Below are 19,403 nucleotides of genomic sequence, written 5' to 3'. Positions count from 1 at the left end.
GTTATCCTGCCACTGTAAAATAACTTTTCCACTGTTTTGGATGGTATAGAAGAGTGGACTCACCATTCAAGCGCGAGCGCTTCCTCATGGCTGGGTGTGGTGTAATGTAGCAGGCTCTCTTCTTGCCAGCATCCCCCTGCCGATAGTTGCTCTGGCCCTGCTACCTTCCTGTAACTCAGCCTTCTAGCCAGGCGATGATTTAGTCCCACCAAAGTCCAACAAATAAGTCCAAATATCCTTACAAAAAGGTCTTCAGCCCTAACTCTGGGTCCCATGGTCCCTGTGCCCTTCTCTCAAGGCCCCCTGTTGTCCTTGTCCCCTTCTCCAGTCACACATCACCTTGCCAGTGACTTGTAGTGGAATTGGGGCCCTTCTGCTCCACTGGGTTACAGCCCACAGCCCTATAGTGAGCAGGCAAGGTCTGTCTATTCTGACCTGCCCTTGCTACTTTCCTGGGCCTTGTCCTACCTATAACCAGCCCTTCTCCCCACAACCTCTCTATGTTCACCCTTCTCTCAGAGCCAGGACACACAGGGCTCGCCACTGGAATCCCCCAACAAACTCCAAAATGAAAAGTACCAACATAAACCCAGCTTCTGCTTTCCTCAGGCTTAACCTTTCATCCTTATCTGTTCCTCAGCTGAACACTGCTCAGGGCTCTCTCCCTAGATCCTGCCATTTTATCAGAACTTTACAGCTGAAGATAAATTAGTCACTGGCTCATTCCACAGGCTGACATGAAAATGTGTGTGTTTCCAAGAGCAAGATAGTTAATTGTTTAACACAGTATGATATTTGCAATAAGATCTGTTAATGAAGCATGAGAGACAAGGTGGTTCAGGTAATATCTTTTATTGGACCAAGTTCTGTTGGTGAGAGAGACAAACTTTCAGACTTACACAGAGCTCTTTTTCAGGTCTAGGAAACATACTCAGAGTGTCACAGCTAAATACAAGGTGGAACAGATTGTTTAGCATAAGCAGTTAACACATATTTCAAGGTGAAGTGGCCTGTTAACACAACTCCAATCATAGGGGGAAAGGAAGTGGCAGGGAGGGATTGTTAGCGGGTTAGAGAATGTTGTAATAAGCCATCAGTCCAGCATGTCTGCTCAGTCTGATTTTTGGTGTCTAGCAGAGTAATGAATTTAAGCTCCCAGGCTCGCCTTTTGAAAGTGTTGTGTTGAGAATGAGGACTGATAGGTCAGACATAGAGCGATCGCTTTGTGAAAAGCATTCGCTCACAGGGGATAGGGTGTGTTTGTCTTTTATCATTTTCCTGTGTGAATTATCTGGTTTCACCCACGTAGCTATTAGCGGGGCAGTTAGTGCACTGGATGAGGTACACCACAGGTTGCAATAGGCATGAGTGGGACCCATGGATCTTGAAGGGTGTGTTGTGAGGGGTGTTGATCAGAGCAGTGGAGAGATGTTTGCAGGTTTTACATCTGTTGTTCTGACAGGGTCTGGTGCTGCTTTGAATTGGTGTGTGACCAGTATCGGTGAGGAGTTTGCTTCTGATGATTAGCTTGGAGCGGTTGAGCGGTTGTCTGAAGGCCAGACGTAGGAGGTCAGGAAAGATTTCTTTCAGGACATGGTCCCCGACAAGTATGGGTTGTAACTGTTTAATGATATCTCATCTGGGTTCCAGCATGGACAACTTGGAGTGTGCGGACAGAAGGGGTTCATGTCCATATTGAAGCATGTTCTTTCAGGGTACTTGGGTGTCCCATTCCATGGTGTGAACTACTTTGCTACTGGAGTCATTCTTTCAACCCAAAGCTCTTTGTTACTTTTACTCTGTGCGAAGTGGTGTCAGGAAATGAATCTGGGGAGACACGGCCGTCCGACCGATCGATGGCTGGCACAAACAGGACAACACAAGACTGCTTTCACTTAAAGCTAAACTTTACTAGTCTCAAGCACTTACACACATCCACAACAGATTAGTAAAACACCCCCGACCCTTGATAATTACCAAAGCTGAGTGTGGCTCTCGAGTGGCACAGCAGCAGCCCGTCTGCTAGTGGGGAACACAAGATGTATCCAGAGGGAGAGTCCAGTCCTGAAGAGTCCCCCTACCTCAAACTTTCCCCCCTTATTTATGCATTAGTAAAACAATGACATGTCACTTAAAGAAAACTTGTTAAGCAAGCAGTTTCAATGGTCAAGCAAGAGGTTTCCTTCTGATCATTGATTAACCAGGTGTGGTTTTTCCCCAGAGTTTGCAGCCTTGAGGCCCTAACAAACATTTCTGAGGGCACATCCTGCTCTTCTAAAATACATGTATCAGCAATTTCAACACAATTCTTATCAGGAAGGACACAGGGTCAAGCTGCCCTTGCTGTGGCACCCAAACCTCCCTCCCCTCCTGCCTTGGTTAAGCTAAGGCTACTGCATGGCCACTTTACGGCCTGCTCACTTGGCTGCTTTTAGCAATAAATAATAGTGATATCAGGTACTTTACTGATTTGCCGAAATCTCCCTGTACAGAGTGTTCTTGACTGGTGAAGACGGTTTTAAGTGTGTTAAGGTGTATATCTCAGACTTTCTCCTTGAAGCAAATTCTGTGGTATCTGAAGGCCTGGCTGTAGAGAACAGATTTCTTGGTGTGTTTGGGGTGGTTACTGGACATGTGAAGATAGGTGGGGTGATCTGTGGGTTTTTTGTATATTGTTGCCTATAGGTTCCATTGTTGAAGCTCATTGTGGTATCTAGGAAGTTGATGCTAGTGTGGGAGTGTTCTAGAGAGAGTTTAATGGAAGGGTGTTGGTTGTTGAAGTTGTGGTGGAAATCTATGAAGGAGTTTACGTTGTCTGTCCAGAGGATATCACTGACTTATCTCAGGTCTATCATTAGTTTCGTGGCGCATTTGTCTAGAAATTCTTCCTCTATGTGGCCCATGAAGAAGCTGGCATACTGGGGAGTCATCTTAGTACCCATGGCTGTTCCCATGGTTTGGACAAAGTGTGTGTTGTTGAATGTAAAATTGTAATGGGTGAGGATGAAATGGATGAGTTTGGAGATGTGTTTGGGGTGGATAGCTGCGTGTTGTCCATTGTCTTGTAGATATTTGAGGCAGGCAGCTATGCTGTCATTGTGAGGAGTGTTGATGTATGGGGAAGTGACATCCCTGGTGGCAAGCATAGCGTTGAGAGGAAGGTGGTTAATGTTTCAGAGTTTGTGGAGGAAATTAGTGTGTCCTGAAGGAAACTGGCCATTTGTGTGGAGACTCATTTCAAGATGGTTTTAAGCAATTCCTTCAGTAAGAGTGCTGTCGCAGATGTGATGGGTCTCCCTGGCAAGCTCCCCACAGACCAGGACACACAAACTCAAAGTAGCACCTGACTCTGCTGGAACAGATGCAAAACCTGCAGCCATATCTCCACTACTATGATGATGAACACCCCCATCCCAACACACCTTTCCAGATCCATGGACCTGTCACCACATGAGGTGCACTTCATCCAGTGCACTGAATGCCCCATTAACAGCAGTGTGGGTGAAACCAGATAACCATTATGCTTTCGCATGAACTCTCACAGGAAGATGATAAAAGACCATATCAGCTGTGGGTGCACACTTTTCACAAAGCGATCACTCCACATGTGAGTGATCTACTCTACCACACTCAGTCCTCATCCTGAAAGGAAACCTGCTCAACAACTTCAAAAGACGAGCCAGGGAGCTTAAATTCATAGACCCTAAAAAATCATGGATTGAATAGACACATCGGATTTATGTCTTATTACAACAATCTGTAACCCACTAACAATCCCCACCCTCCTCCAAGTAGCCTTCCCCACCTTTCCTTTACCCCGGGTGACTGGAGAGGTGTTATTGGGCCATTTCACCTTGAATGATCCCTTTAGCTGTGACACTCTGAGCAGGTTTCCCAGACCTGAAGAACAGCTCTGCGTAAATTTTAAAGCTCGTCTCTCTCACCAACAGCTGTTGGTCCAATAAAAGATATTACCTCACCCACCTGTCTCTCTAATATCCTGGGACCAACACAGCTACACCACCACTGCATACATTAATGACACATGACAAATAGAAATGGAATCAGTGCAAGATTTCACTTTTTACTTGAATTGAAAACCCCTGTATATGTAAGATATACTACAGCCTTGGAGGATTCTCTCTAACCTTTGGTTCCAGTTAGTACTGTTCATCTAAATGATTTTCATGTGCTCCTTTTGTCCTATATGCACACAGCCATCCACAGTAACTGTACAAGGTGGATATTCATCTAAGGGTCTGGCCTTGCAAAAACATATGCAGATGAATAGCCCCAGTAAGTTTGTACAATTACTGAAATGCCTGAGGGCACGTCTACATTGCAAAATTGTCAACCTATGTTATCTCAGCATACAGCCGCTGCAGTAATTAAATCACTTTTGTGTGTCCACACTATGCTCCTTGTATTGGTGGTGCGTGTCCTCACCAGGAGCACTTGTCCCAATTGTACTGTCAGTGATGGGCATTGTGGGATGGCTTCTGAAAGCCAGTAACAGTCGATGTCAGCAAAGCACTGTCTACACTAATATTGAGCTGACCTGACTACTTTGACCTGGACTTTTTGCCTCTCGCGAAGGTGGAGTTATTAAGTCAGCATAGCAAGGCAGTTATGCTGGCGGGAATGAAATTTTAGTGTAGACGCTTACATAGTTAGGTCAGTGTTATCGGTGTCATAGACCAGGCCTGAGTGTTTGCAGGAGCAGGGCTAAGATTACAGAAATAATTACAGCACATGCCAGCTCTGCTAAAGTTCAGGTAGAGGAGACCTTTCTGTTTAAAGGCCGACTTTTTAAAGTTCTTTGCAATATAGCAGGTGGAACAGTGAATCCCATACTTAAAGCGCGTTTCCCATCTTACCCCCTATTTCCAGTAGCTCCTATCTCTCTGAAATGTTCATTCTTTAGGGTGAAACTTCCCAGACTCTGGGAAAAAAATTCAAAATTGCCACAGTGACTTGCATAGTATCTTCAACTCCAAACATCCAAGTTACTAATTAATTAATTTTATTTGTCTTCTGGGTTTGGATTTCATAAATTCACATTTTTTAGCTTTTCTCTAAACGAGGGCTAGAATTTTACTTTTCTTTTATAATGAAAACTGAGATTATCAGGTAATGACATGATTCCAGCCACTGGAGCTGTAAGAAAGGCAGCAAATATCATGCGAGTCAGCAATAGTTCTCCTGCTTTTGAAGGGGTTGCTCTCTGTCTCTGCGTAGCCTTTTGATTAATTTAGAGAGTAAATTGTACCAGTCACTAATAAGTGTCTCTTTACTCAGGCAGCTATGTACATTTATTATAGGAAATGAGATTGGTGGAGCACACATTGAGACTTTGAGTTTTATTTCATTCAGACAAGCAGGGCTGCCCAGAGGGGGGAGCAAGTGGGGCAATTTGCCCCAGGCCTCGGGTCCCGCAGGGCCCCGCATGAGAATATAGTATTCTATAGTATTGCAACTTTTTTTTATGGAAGGGGCCCCCAAAATTGCTTTGCCCCAGGCCCCCTGAATCCTCTGGGCAGCCCTGCAAACAAGTATAATTGAAATAATAGAAAAGTAAGATAGAGCAAGACAAGTATTGCAAAACGACCCACTACTTTCCCCTCCCCCCCGACCCCTCCCGATAGTGTGTGCTTACAATCTTATGGCTTGTACAGGCCAGAACAATTCCCAGAGCTGACGTACTTACAACCTCATAGTGACTGGTAACAACAAAGGCAGGAGAAAAAGTAAGTGCTGATCTTCACAAGTGGAAATGACACTTGGGCTTCTGCCTGCTTATTATTCCAATTAGCCCAACTAAAGGGTGAGCGTATGGAAAAAAGGGGCTAAAATAAGATATATACTCACACTCTGGGTGACCAGATGTCCTGTTTTTATAGGGACAGTCCTGGTTTGGGGGACTTTTTCTTATATAGGTGCCTATTACCCCCCATCCCCTGTCCTGTTTTTTCACAATTGTTATCTGGTCGCCCTACCCACACATCTGGGGACCATACTGAAATTTGTTTCCAGCCTCCTGTCCACATATGACTCTGTCAAACCATAATTGAGTTTCCGATCATTGCCCCAAACTATTTATGTCAATAAGTTTCCAACACATGAACGTGGTTAGCCCTCTCGGGTTCATTTGCCTAAGAATCCCTGAGAAATTTGTTTGCAAACGTAAACTGTTCTTTGAGATTTGCTTATTTATCACGAGACACATGTTGCAGAAATCTCTATAACCTTAGTGAGATTCTCATGCTAACTCTTATTGCTTAACTGCTAGACTTTGCTAAGCCTCAGCCAAACTTATCGCAAAGCCTGTCCAAAACATTAATGTATATTAAAGTGGCCACCTACTTTTGTTACCGCTTTAAATGCTCATATTAAGCATTGTGGCATTTAAACTCTGCTTTAATTCCAAATAGCCCCCTTTAAAGATCAGGTCAGTGGTCAAAGGTCAACACTGATGTAATGCGCCTCCTTTGATTGTACTGGGCCCTGACCAAGCCTGGTCTCCACCTCTGCCCCCCTCACAGTGGATAGGTAGAGATTCATTTATACTGCTGAGCATCATTCACATGTTTCTGCGCTTGGGAGGAATGCTCTCTGCACAGGTACACAGCAAACAAATTCGGTGCTAGCACTTAATTTGCACAACTCTACCTTCGGTCCTCAGCAGCCTGTGGGATGGAGTCCTGAATGGTCATTGTTGGAATGGCAGTGACTCCTGTATTTAGGTTCCGTACCATTTTCCATTATAAATGTTTTGTTCTGACTATTTTTCAAGAGAACTGATGTCTCCATGTTTATATTAGGAGTTTGAAATTAGACAGAGTCAGTCTTGGGGCCTTTTGCTCTTCCCATGAAAAATCTATCCAGATTTAGTCATGTTATAAACTACCAAAATCACTGTTTCCCATCTGTGTTTTCCTTAATAGAGTTTGCTCCAGGCTTGCTGCTAAAATAGTAGGCAAAATAGTATGTCAGGGGTCGGCAACCTTTCGGAAGTGGTGTGCTGAGTTTTCACTTATTCGCTCTAATTTAAGGTTCCACGTGCCAGTAATACATTTTAACATTTTTAGAAGGTCTCTTTCTATAAGTCTATAATATATCTGAACTATTGTATGTAAAGTAAATAAGGTTTTAAAAATGTTTAAGAAGCTTCATTTAAAATTTAAATTAAAATGCAGAACCCCCTGGACTGGCGGTCAGGACCTGCGCAGTGTGAGTGCCACTGAAAATCAGCTCGCGTGCCGCCTTCGGCACGCATGCCCTAGGTTGCCTACCCCTGTAGTATGTGATCATATAATTAAAAACTCCTCATAATTCATAGACTCAAGGGGACAGAATTAAGGCAACACAGGAAACCATAATTCTGGTATTTCCTAACTTTTGAGTGCTTGGACTTAGCTATCATACTGTTCTTTTAACAATTTTTTTAAAGGAATAGCATATATGCACAAGGGCATATATTTAAGCTACTTTTGGAAGCCAAAAGTCAGTTAAAGATGAGGAAAGTTTGAAAGTTTGAATGGAGCTCGGCTAGTACCAAAGACCAGGCGTATGCTTATTTTACAAAAATTCATTATCTTTTTAAAATATCGAAATGTTAGAATGTCTGGAAATGAACAGGGCTGGTTGTAAAACAAGAATTACATTTCACCAAAAATGTGAGGTTTTGATGCAGAATGAACACAACCAGACCTTTTGAAATTGTTCATGACAAAAACCAGAGAAAATTTCCTGATTCAGAGCTGAGAGTTGAACCTAGGTCCAATCAACAGGTTATAGTCAGTCTCTGTAATGCTTCCTTAATGTCTCCTGGTGGAGCTGTTCCACGTCGTAAAAAGAATTTAATATCCATTGGATCAGAGCATAAAAAACTAACTCCACCACCCACTGGGTAGGGCACTCATTGAGATGTGGATCTGAGGTTTTTAATGTGGCACAGATGTTTGTACTGAGAGCACATAATTGCATTGCACAGGTGTTAAGGGGGTAGCAGTGGGTTTTGGCAGCTAGGTGGGGGGCAATTGGGGCTTTTGGCGCATTAGAAGGCAGGGGAGGGGAATTTGGGTTTCAGAATTAAGCCCCATTGAGATGAGAGGGAACAGTGCACTGCTCTGAGCTACTGTTTCAGGCAGCCCCTGAGCAACATATGTTTTGCCAACATGAGTGGTCATGTAGACATGGCCTGAGGCTCTGTCTACACCACTGTACTGCTTCAGTAAGTGTAGCCACTTACTACAGCGATGAGATTGTAGGTCATCCACCTCCCTGAGAGGCAGTAGCTAGAAGAATTTGTCTGTCAACCTACCACTGTCTACACTGGGGGTTAGCTGGTTTAACAGTGTCTCTCAGGGGTGTGAAACGTCGCTAGGCAGATGTAACTGTTCGGTGTAGACCAACCCTGAGTGTACAAGGAGTTTGGACGTGTAAAAATAAACCCATTGGGAGAGCTCAAGAAAGGCTTTTGCAGAATTCAGAAACATTCAGTTTTCCTGAAATCCAAGAAGAGCTCAGAACACGGACATGCCAGACTGCCTCTGGACAGGGGCAACTGGGGGGAGGTGCACAGAGGGCCAAGTGCCCCTCCAGCAAGGTCAAGTGCCCCAGCAGCCAGCCAGGGCAGGGAGAGGAAGGGGCAGGGGAACAGCCAGAAGGGAAGAGGCAGGGCCAGAGCCTCTCCTCTTCCAACCATGCTGCCTGGGACGCTGCCCGGTGTAGCGCAGTGGCTGCCCGGGAAAGCACCTGGCTGTGGCAGCAGCAGGCTGCCTCACACCCAGGCTCAGCTTCTGGGGACAGGAGCTGACTCTGAGCATGCCTTGGGGGGGGCCAGGGGGAGCTCCAACTGGCTCAGCCACTGTCCTGTATGCCAAGCCTAGGAGGGAGGCAGCTGCAGTCAGACACTCTCCCAGGCTGGGCAGCATCCAGGAGTGGCTCCAGGGCCTGGCTGCCAGGAAGAGCCGGGGGGGGGGGGAGCCAGCACAGCGGGAGAACAGAGCCCCCCCAGATAACGTGGGATTGGGAGAGGAAGGGGAGAGCGCAGGGGCCCTGAGCTGGGGGTGGGGCGGGGAGTAGTCAAGTGGGGAGGTCATGTGTCGTCTCCTTTGTGTCCCTCCCACGAGTCACCTATTGACCAGGGAATGGGATCCCTCCTGACTTGGATACCTTCCTGATGATGGGCAGTACCAGCTGCCTCAGAAGAAGGTGCAAGAAACCTGTAGTATTAATTTCAGTGGAATAAATGGACACAGACAGTCAAAGATGCTCACCTGACCCTGTCACTGTACAGCGCTAAGTTTTAAACCAAGTGTGGGGTTCTGCGTACAGAGACCTCAGCTGGCTTAGTCCCATGGAACACACAACTAAAAATCTCTCTGGCCTTTTATTAAAGATCGAGAAAAAGAAGGAAAAACAGCTAAAGCCTTAAAAACTTAAAATAGTAAGTAAGGCTTTGAGCACCATCCCTTCTTCCTTTCCCTTAACTGTCAAGTTTTTAGAAGGAAAAAAACTCATGCCTGGCGGTCTCTGAGATGTGTGCAGTGTAGTTGTAGCTGTGTCAGCCCCAGGATATTAGAGAGACAAGGTACACCTCACGCACCTTATCTCTCTAGCCTTTTAGATGGATTAAAAGGGGTAATAACTTTCCTGGTTTGGGGCGCGTGAGAGAGAAAAAAATAGCTGAGATGAGCTGCTGCTGCTGCTACTGTTAAAGTCCGATCCCATTTCCTAGAAAATAAGACAAGTTGATCCCATGAGAGGAGAGAAAAGAACAGCTCTGAGAGAAAATGCAGCTTCTCTTACCTGCATCCTTACTGGTGGAGAAACACGGGCATGGCCCACGGTCTGATCAGCTGCTCTGAGACCTGGCAAACTCGCTGCTCAGATTATTGCTTTTAGCTGCCTTTTGGTTTACAGGCTTACAGCAGTGTTGCGAAATATACAGTCTTGGCCCCGATTGAGTGTTACCCACAAATACCATCCATCTTATTGACCGCGGACTCTTTAACAAGCGTCTGTGTGTGTGGTCTGGGGATATGGTTTGGTTTGTGGAGTGAGGGGTAAGCGGGGCCCCCAAAATGTTCCTGCTTGGGCCTCCCATGGGTTAGCGCCACCTCCGATGGCAGCCTTGATGGAGTAGCTTGCTCCTTACAGGCCTCCTGCTTCTGAGCCAACAGTTGTCCTGATTCCACCCTCCAAAGTCTTTTCTTTTAAGGACTCCACAGGGAGTGGTTGGCAGGATAGCCCAGGCCTTCAGTAGTTTGTCCACCGATTAGGCCTAATTTCTGACACACCAATTTTGGTCCATTGCTTTCTGGCCCCACACAGCTCTTCTTTACCGGGCATGATTTTAACACAGTCCTTGGATTCTAGCAGTTGGCCTTTGCGTTTGGACTCCATTTCCCACCTTTTTCCATTAACATTTATTGCAGGGGTGCTCAGACTTTTGTCCTGGTGACCCCCTTCACACAGCAAGCCTCTGAGTGCGACCCCCCCTTATACATTAAAAACACTTGTTTATATATTTAACACCATTATAAATGCTGGAGGCAAAGCAGGGTTTGGGGTGGAGGCTGACAGCTCATGACCCCCCCATGTAATAACCTCACGACCCCCTGAGGGGTCCTGACCCCCGTTTGAGAACCCCTGATTTATTGTGACCCATTACTGTGACATTCTAAGAAGTTCCACTCACCGCTGAGCTCCCAATTAGGGTAAATTTGTAGACCCAACTATTACAAAAAACTAGCTAAGTGACATTTATGGACTAACCTGCCTTTGGGGGGAGTTTGGATTCTGCCCTGAAGCAGACAGGCTCACTTATCTGTAAGGCTCTGTCCTATCTCATGTAAGTGTTCTTATTATTCATTACAGAGGTGCTGTCTTTCTGTGTTCCTGGGGGATGCTCCACTGCCGCCCCACCTCTTCCTGTCCCCACCACTCCCCCACCCCACTTCTTCTCATCCCAACCCTGCCCCCGAACGCGCCCCGCTCTCGCTCCTCCCCCTCCTCCCCAGTGCCTCCTGCACGCCGCCGAACAGCTGATTGCAGCGGATGGGAGGTGCTGGGAAGGAGGGGGAGCAGCAGATGGATGGGGCCTGCCAGCAGGCAGGAGGTCCTGGGAGGAGAGGGAGGAGCTGATTGGAGGGGGCTGCTAGTGGGTATTTCTGTGGGTGCTCCAGCCCCAGAGCACCCAGGGAGTCAGCGCCTATGATTCATTAAATGTCAAATCCCTTCTTTCTAATCCTACTGAATTCTTGGCATCAGTGATATCTTGTGCCAATTAGTTCTACAGGATTTTTAAAATCCACTTTTAAATTTGTTGCGTTTCAGTTTCACTGACATCTCATTTATGAGTCATAGCCATTATGATCAACTAGTCTGACTTACTGGAGAATCTGAGAGGGTAAATAGGACTCCTGGATTACTTTATCTAACCCTCTGTCATGTCACTGCTTATTTCTCTTGTCTCTGAGGCCTCATATGAAGTCTCTCCAGGTTCTAACCATTTTTGTTGCCTATTTCAAACGGCGTGACCAGCGTTGGACATGGAATTCCAGGTGGAAGACTTCCAGTGACTGATATAATGGCTGACACGATGCTATTTTCAGCATCATTCTCCGTTCCTGTCATAACGGAAGCTAACATCTTGTTTGCTCCTTGTCCAGCCCTGTGCACTAAGCAGATGGTTGAGCTCAATGAGCTTAAGTGGATTGGAGTTCAGGACCTTGACAGGTGGCAAGCACCCTGCAGATCTCATGGCCAGCATGGGCTCTGCTGGGGCAAGCAACACATGGAGCTGGTGACTCGGGCGGTCTCTGCCAGAGACATATTTTGTGCTGTTCAGTTGTGAGAGTTCGCTGAACGTGTTCTTTTCTCTTTCAGCCTGATGTCTGGCCTGGCCACCATGGACTCCAGGGCCTGTGGGAAAATGGGGTTGATCACACTCACCTATTATCTTTGGACGACATTCATGGCTGTAACTGTTGGGATTGTGCTTGTGATCAACATTCATCCAGGTGCTGCTGCCCAAAAGGAGGAGTATACCGCGGGCAAAGTGGTGCTGAGCTCTGCAGATGCCTTACTGGATTTAATCAGGTACTCTCCAGCAGCTTCCGCAATAGCCCTGGTTTTATAAATATGGGGCCTGTTTTATTGTTTACAGCCAAGTTCTTCACACTGTAAGTGAGTTCACATGAGCTTTTAACAAGATCAATGTCTCCAAGAACATTTAAGGAGAAATTTGCCAAATTCAGCCCTGGAGTAAGTGGGTACAATTCCAGGCACTTCCCCAGAGTGCACTTGTTCACACGACAACTGACTCTGACTGCAATCCATGCAGCAACTTAGGTGCCTGAACCTCTCATTGCTGCACCATAATGATCCACAGAACTCCTGTTCAGCTGCTGCTTAACCCTGTAGGCACCTAAACTCCCTCAGCACCTCACTTTCTGTGGTAAAAGTTCCCTAGACAGTAGTCACCCAAATTTTAGACTGTGGGGCATGCATGCTGCTGCCTCTCTCTAGGCATCCAGACGCCTAGCTCCTGCCCTAAGCCCCAGAACAAGCCATGAATGGGGGAAGACAGGCATTAAGTTGTGTGCAGAGTCCAATCTGTATGTGGTCTCTGAGCAGGTCTACTGGATCTGATCCCATTCAAAATTTGGCAGGAGGAGGAGGTGGTGGCAGTGGTACCCACCTACCTTATAACCTTTAGCCCAGTGGTTAGCACACTCACTTGGGGTGTGGCAACCCCAGGTTCAATCTCCCTCTCTGCCAGGAGAGTGAAAGAATTTGAAGAGGGGCCTCCCACCTCTCAGAAGAGCGTGCTATGCACCAGGGCCGGCTCTAGGTTTTTTGCCACCCCAAGCAAAAAAAATTTTGGCTGCCCCCCATCCCAGCTCTGGGCTCCTCGCCACACCCCACCTGCTGCCCCAGCCTTGGGCTCTCCCCCCCCGTTCCCCTCCACCATTTCCCCCCCCCCAAACCTCCTGATGCCCCAGAGCCCCAGGCTCTCCCCTGCCTCCCCGCCACCATCTGCACCCTCCTTCTGCCGCAGCCCTGGGTCACTGGTAACTTGCTCCCAGGGTGGGTCATTCAGCAGGAATTTTGGATGTGCACAGAACACAGACAGGACTGGTTCCCATATGGTTACAGAACTGCAGTAGAGTGGAACAGGTTTCAGCTTGTGTGATTGGAGGATATCTGGATGCATATTATAAGACTGTCCTCCATAAATGAGGAAAAGTTGAGGTGCCTTTATTCTTTTGTTCCACTCTTTCTTTCTATGGGGAATTTGCCAATGCAATATCACTGTCTTAGACTCATAGACTTTAAGGTCAGAAGGGACCATTAAGATCATCTAATCTGACCTCCTGCACAATGCAGGCCACACAATCTCACCCATCTACTTCTATAATAAACCCCTAACCTATGTCCAAGTTATTGAAGTCTTCGATTGTGGTTTGAAGACCTCAAGCTGCAGAGAATCCTCCAGCAAGTGACCCGTGCCCCATGCCGCAGAGGAAGGCGAAAAACCTCCAGAGCCTCTGCCAATCTGCCCCGGAGGAAAATTCCTTCCCGACCCCAAATATGGCGATCAGTTAAACCCTGAGCATGTGGGCAAGACTCACCAGCCAGCACCCAGGAAAGAATTCTTTGTGGTAACTCAGATCCCACCCCATCTAACATCCCATCACAGACCACTAGGCATACTTACCTGCTGATAATCAAAGATCAATTGCCAAATTAATTGCCAAAATTAGGCTATCCCGTCATATCATCCCCTTCTTAAACTTATCAAGCTTAGTCTTAAAGCCAGATATGTCTTTTGCCCCCACTACTCCCCTTGGAAGGCTGTTCCAGAACTTCACTCCTCTAATGGTTAGAAATCTTTGTCTAATTTCAAGTCTAAACTTCCTAGTGTCCAGTTTATATCCATTTGTTCTTGTGTCCACTTTGGTACTAAGCTTAAATAATTCCTCTTCCTCCCTGATATTAATTCCTCTGATATATTTATAAAGAACAATCATATCCTCCCTCAACCTTCTTTTGGTTAGGCTAAACAATCCAAGCTCGTTGAGTCTCCTTTCATAAGACAGGTTTTCCATTCCTCGGATCATCCTAGTAGCCCGTCTCTGAACCTTTTCCAGTTTGAATTCATCCTTCTTAAATGTGGGAGACCAGAACTGCACACAGTATTCTAGATGAGGTCTCACCAGTGCCTTGTATAATGGTACTAACACCTCCTTATCTTTGCTAGAAATACCTCGTTTGATACATTCTAAAACTGCATTAGCTCTTTTAACGGCCACATCACATTGGTGGCTCATAGTCATTCTGTGATCAACCAATATTCCAAGGTCCTTCTCCTCCTCTGTTACTTCCAACTGATGTGTCCCCAATTTATAACTAAAATCATTGTTATTAATCCCTAAATGCATGACCTTGCACTTTTCACTATTAAATTTCATCCTGTTACTATTACTCCAGTTTACAGGGTCATCCAGATCTTTCTGTATGATATCCCGGTCCTTCTCTGTCTTAGCAATACCTCCCAGCTTTGTGTCATCAGCAAACTTTATTAGCATATTCCCGCTTTTTGTGCCAAGGTCAGTAATAAACAAACAAAAGGCAATGCCTGTTGAAACTAGCAATTCCAGTCCTAATAACCACTGGGAAGCATTTCTTGCTCAATTTTATTCTACTTTTTCTACAGCAAGTTACAGTGGATCAGTATACTTGATTTGGGAGAAATGAAGTAACAGCAGCCCAAAATGAGCTTGAGCACTCCTGAATTTTGAGGTGTTCAAATCTGGAAGGCATATACTGGGGGGGTGGGGGGGGACTGTGGCTCCGCGGGGGAGCACGGCAGCACGTATGCAGCAGCATGTCTGGCGCTGCACGGAGCCAGACATGCTGGTCTGAGTGGCACAGTAAGGGGGCTGGAGGGTTCCGGGGGGGCAGTCAAGGGACAGGGAGCACGGGGGGTTGGATGGGGCAGAGGTTTGAAGGGGAGTCAGGGCAGGGAAAATGGGGGTTAGATGGGTCAGGGGTTCGGGGGGGCGGTCAGGGGACAGGTAGTAGTTGGATAGGCATGGGAGTCCCAGCGGTTTGTCAGGGGACAGGTAGAGGGTGGGGTACTAGGGGAGAAATTGGGGGGGGTCTCAGGAGGGGGCAGTTGGGGACAAGGAGAAGGGAGGCTTAGATAGGGGGTGGGTCCTTGGGGGGAAGTTAGGGGCAGGGGTCCCAGAAGGGGGCAATCGGGGACAAGGACCAGCAGTGCTTAGATAGGGGGTGGGTTCTTGGGGGGCAGTTAGGGGCAGGGGTCCCAGGAGGGGGTGATCAGGGGACAGGGAGCAGGGAGGGTTGGACGGGTTGGGGTTTCTGTGGGGGGCAGTCGGAGGGAGTGGATGGTGGCAGGTTGGGGCTACCCTCCCTCCCCGTGGAGTGTCCTATTTTTTGAATGTTAACATATGGTATCCCTACCCTTCATTCACAGCGCAGCTCTCCATTCATAGCAGGCTGCAGCACGAGGTCTCAGCTTCCTCACTCCCTCCTCTTGGGAGTGGCCAAGGGAATGCTGGGAAATGTAGTTCTTTCCCTGCTCCAGGGCTGGCTCTATAGGCAGGGAGCTAACCAAGGAACTACAGCTCCCAGGGCCCCCTGTTGGTTCTCAGTTCCTATGCTGGATCCCTGCCGCCCCTGCAAATGGGCTGCCCCAAGCTCGTGCTTGCTTTGCTGGTGCCTAGAGCCGCCCCTGCTGGACACTGAGCTGGGGATGTTGTGAGGGGGGGTCCCTGAAGCTGTTCCACTGTGGCTCAATCACGATAGAGTGAGTGGAGGAAGGGGACTGGACCCCCCAGGGTCTTCCACCTTGGAGCCTAAACCACCAGACCACAGAGTCGTTTCCAGTCTCTCTAGCCCCATAGCCATTCCACTGTGGATAAACCCTTAGTTTTTGGGGGGAAGGTAGGGGGAGTGCAAGAGAGGCACTCTAGTCCGGTGGCTGGGCACTCACCTGGGATGGGGGAAACGCCTGTTCAGATCCTGGCAGTGGCGGATTGGCCAACAGGGTCCCGGCCACATTGGGGGCTCTGGAAAAATGAAGCCCCCACACCCTGACCTCATTTCCCCAAAAGGAGCATGGAGGGGCCACTTGCTCTGGCTCAGGGCCCTACACATTTGTAATCCACCTCTGGATCCTGGTTCCCCTCTGGCGGGGGTGGGGTGGAAGCTGAACATCCCACATCACAGGTGAGCGCTGCAAGCACTGGGCTAAAAGTTAAGCTGGCCGTCACCACCTGCTTCCCCCTGCAGAGATGTGTGGGTCCAAGAGACTGGATCCAGGCTGGAGCATTGCCCAGACCCTGTGACTCTGGGCCACCTCCCTCCTATTTATCATGTAGGAACTGGGGCACCTAACTCAGGCTTTGTGGAGCCCCATGTTGTGCCTGTGATTTTCTAGGTGCCCAAAAGTTAGGTGCTGCGACACTCAATATTGCAAAGCCTACGGCCTTTCATGTATCTCAGCCCAGGTGTCTATGTTCAATGAAGTGAGGGGGATCTGCACTTACCCAGCTGCCACTGAGACATCCCTCCCTCAGACCCAGCCATCTGCTTTCTCCTTACTCCCCCCAGGCAGGGGCCCCTGCCCTCAGAGTGAGCCCCAACAAATCAGTGAATTCTTCCCTTCCCTCACAACACCCCCCAACAGCTCATCATCTCCCACACATGCATGCACTGAGTCAGCTGCCCTCCATCTTCTGAGAGATACCCCAGTGGCCATACTGGGTCTTGGGCACCCTGGCCACCGTCTTCCTTCCCCTTTCCCCCTTCAGCCAGCCGGCTGCAGGCCTCGAGCCAGGGCTCTGAGTGGCTTGTCTCTGGCAGCCAGGCTTTGGCAGGAGTGAACAATATAGAGCCCAGCCAGTGATATGAAAGGAGCTCAATTAATTCTGAAACGCAGAGAACTAGTTTGTGTGCCATGTAGCTGTAGCCCAGGATATTAGAGAGACTCGGTGGCTGAGGGAATATCATTTATTGAAACAACTTCTGGTGGTGAGAGAGAAGCCTTGGAGACACGCAGAGCTCCTCTTCTGGTCTGGGAAAGGAGCTCGCTCACAGCAAAATGCCAGGAGGAACAGATTGTTTAGCATAAGCAGTTAATACATATTGAAGGGCCCATTCAAGGTAGAGTGGCCCGTTAATACCTCTGCAGTCAGAGGACAAAAAGAGGGGGTTGGTGGGTTACAGATTGTAGTACACCTCTACTCCGATACAATGTGACCCGATATAACACGAATTCAGATATAACGTGGTGAAGCAGTGGTCTGGGGGTGGGGCTGCACACTCCAGCAGATCAAAGCAAGTTCAATATAACGCAGTAACACCTATAAGACGGTAAGATCTTATGGCTCCCGAGGACAGCGTTGTATAGGGGTAGAGGCGTAATAAACAATAAAGGTATGTCTACACTGGCAGAATTAAAGCGCCTGGAGCAAGAGCACCACTCAGAGCACCGAAGAGAAACCGCTGTTGTGTGTTCACACTGTCAGCCGACTGCACAATAGTGTGTTCACATGTGCAGTGGTATTCGCAGTGGTGCACTCTGGGCAGCTATCCCACAGAGCATCTCTTCCTCTTCTGCCACTAAAAGGTGAGGAAAGACAGAGTGGGTCACAGAGCATCCTGGGTCCTGTCCCAATGCCCTGTGATGCATTGCTTCCCATCCCAGCAGTCCCTGTGCTTCTGTCCGCATTTGGCACCATCTTTCAACGGTTTGAGTACTGCGCGCTCTGCCTCTTCAGTTTGCAGAAATGGATCCCACACTGTTGACCAATATGCTGCTCGCTCTGCCTAACACGTCATGAGTGGCAGTGGATTTATTCCTTAAACTATAAAGACAAGAGGAGTGTGACATTGATCTCGCCACACGTAGTAGCTACAACATGAGATTCCTTGTGGCATTCACGGAAGTGCTGGCCACAGTGGAACGCTGCTTTTGGACTTGGGAAACAAGCACTGAGTGATGGGATCACATTGTCATGCACGTCTGGGATGCAGAACTTTTGGATGAGGAAAAACACATTCATGGACTATGTGATGAGCTCACCCCAGTTCTGCAGCAGAACGACATGAGAATGAGAGCTGCCCTGTCACTGGAGAAGTGCATGGTGATTGTGGAAACTGGTTACTCCAGACTGCTATTGATCGGTCACTAACCAGTTCAGAGTGGGAAAGTCGACTGTTGGAGTCGTGTTGAAGGAAGTGTGCAGGGCCATTAATCGCATCCTGCTTTGAAAGACCATGACTGTGGGCAACGTGCGTGACTTGTAGATGGCTTTACACAAATGGGCTTCCCTGACTGTGGAGGGGCGATAGATGGCATACACGTTCCAAATCTGGCACCAGACCACCAGTTGTTTGGGGAAGGATTTGATGTCCTTAAATTCCTTGGTGAATTGTGGTGAAGGCTCTTTTTTGAGTTCTTTATAGTAGTTGGTGTCAGAGAGTTGTCAGTTGGCCTCATTAACATAATCACCACAGTTGAGGACCCTTTTGCTGGTTCGATGACTATCTGGTAGTTAGATCTGAGGGACTGTATGGTTGTCCTCTTTGTGGTGGAGAGATTATGGTAGATGTGATGTTACGGATTTTTCAGTCAATTTTTTGAGAAGTTTCACAAAACTCATACCACTGCTGCCTTCCCCCCTGCTGAATTTGCAATGGTGAGCACATCTGTGGGCCAAATCCTTCAGCCCCTACTCCTGTAAATCTCCCATGCATCTTACCTGGAGTTTTCCCTAGGTAAAGAAATTTGGCCCAATAGCCAGTAAAAACAGCTAGTTAATTCTATGACAAATGGGTTCTCAAAAATATAACATAAGCCTCTGGGTTTACATAATTGGCTCAGCGGCCTTGTTATCACTTGATTTTTCAATCCCATTTCCGCTCCTGATTTAAACTTGGAAAGGGGGCAGTAGAATCAGTCGTACTGAAGGAGCATGAGCCATAATGTACTTTACTCGCCTTAATTCTCTGAATGTTAATCCTGCAAAGAGGCTCTCCACTTTCTTTTCAAGCTCATGAGGCTGATTCATTCCTGTCTCATTCATCTCTTACAGAAATATGTTTCCTTCTAACCTGATTGAGGCTTCATTCCAGCAGGTGAGTTCCCTTGATCTCAAGCTCCTAAGTCACCTCTCGGCTCCTGAGAACAAGGAGAACAGGGGACAGGTCACATGGGCAGCCTGGTGGGCTTGGATGGCTCTCTCAATATCAGTGATTAGCACCTTTCACCGTAGGAACCTGCCCAGGAAGACGCGTCCCCCCTTCCATACTCACCCACAGTGACTGTGACTCGTCACAAGAGTAGATCCCATCTCGTGGTG

General features: G+C 47.7%; 1 protein-coding gene across 1 annotated transcript in view; it reads left to right on the top strand.

Annotated features, from left to right (window-relative positions):
• Positions 1-19,403, top strand: part of LOC115638758 (excitatory amino acid transporter 5-like) — a 90,025-nt gene that overhangs the window by 31,284 nt on the left and 39,338 nt on the right. The window contains exons 3-4 of the mRNA XM_030540726.1: positions 11,896-12,108; positions 19,137-19,179. Of these exons, the coding sequence (XP_030396586.1) occupies positions 11,896-12,108; positions 19,137-19,179 (256 nt within the window). The remainder of the gene's footprint in view (positions 1-11,895; positions 12,109-19,136; positions 19,180-19,403) is intronic.

This window comes from Gopherus evgoodei, chromosome 22 (genome assembly GCF_007399415.2).
Source record: "Gopherus evgoodei ecotype Sinaloan lineage chromosome 22, rGopEvg1_v1.p, whole genome shotgun sequence".
Classification (NCBI taxonomy): domain Eukaryota; kingdom Metazoa; phylum Chordata; order Testudines; family Testudinidae; genus Gopherus; species Gopherus evgoodei.
This window is presented reverse-complemented; position numbering and strand designations above follow the sequence as displayed.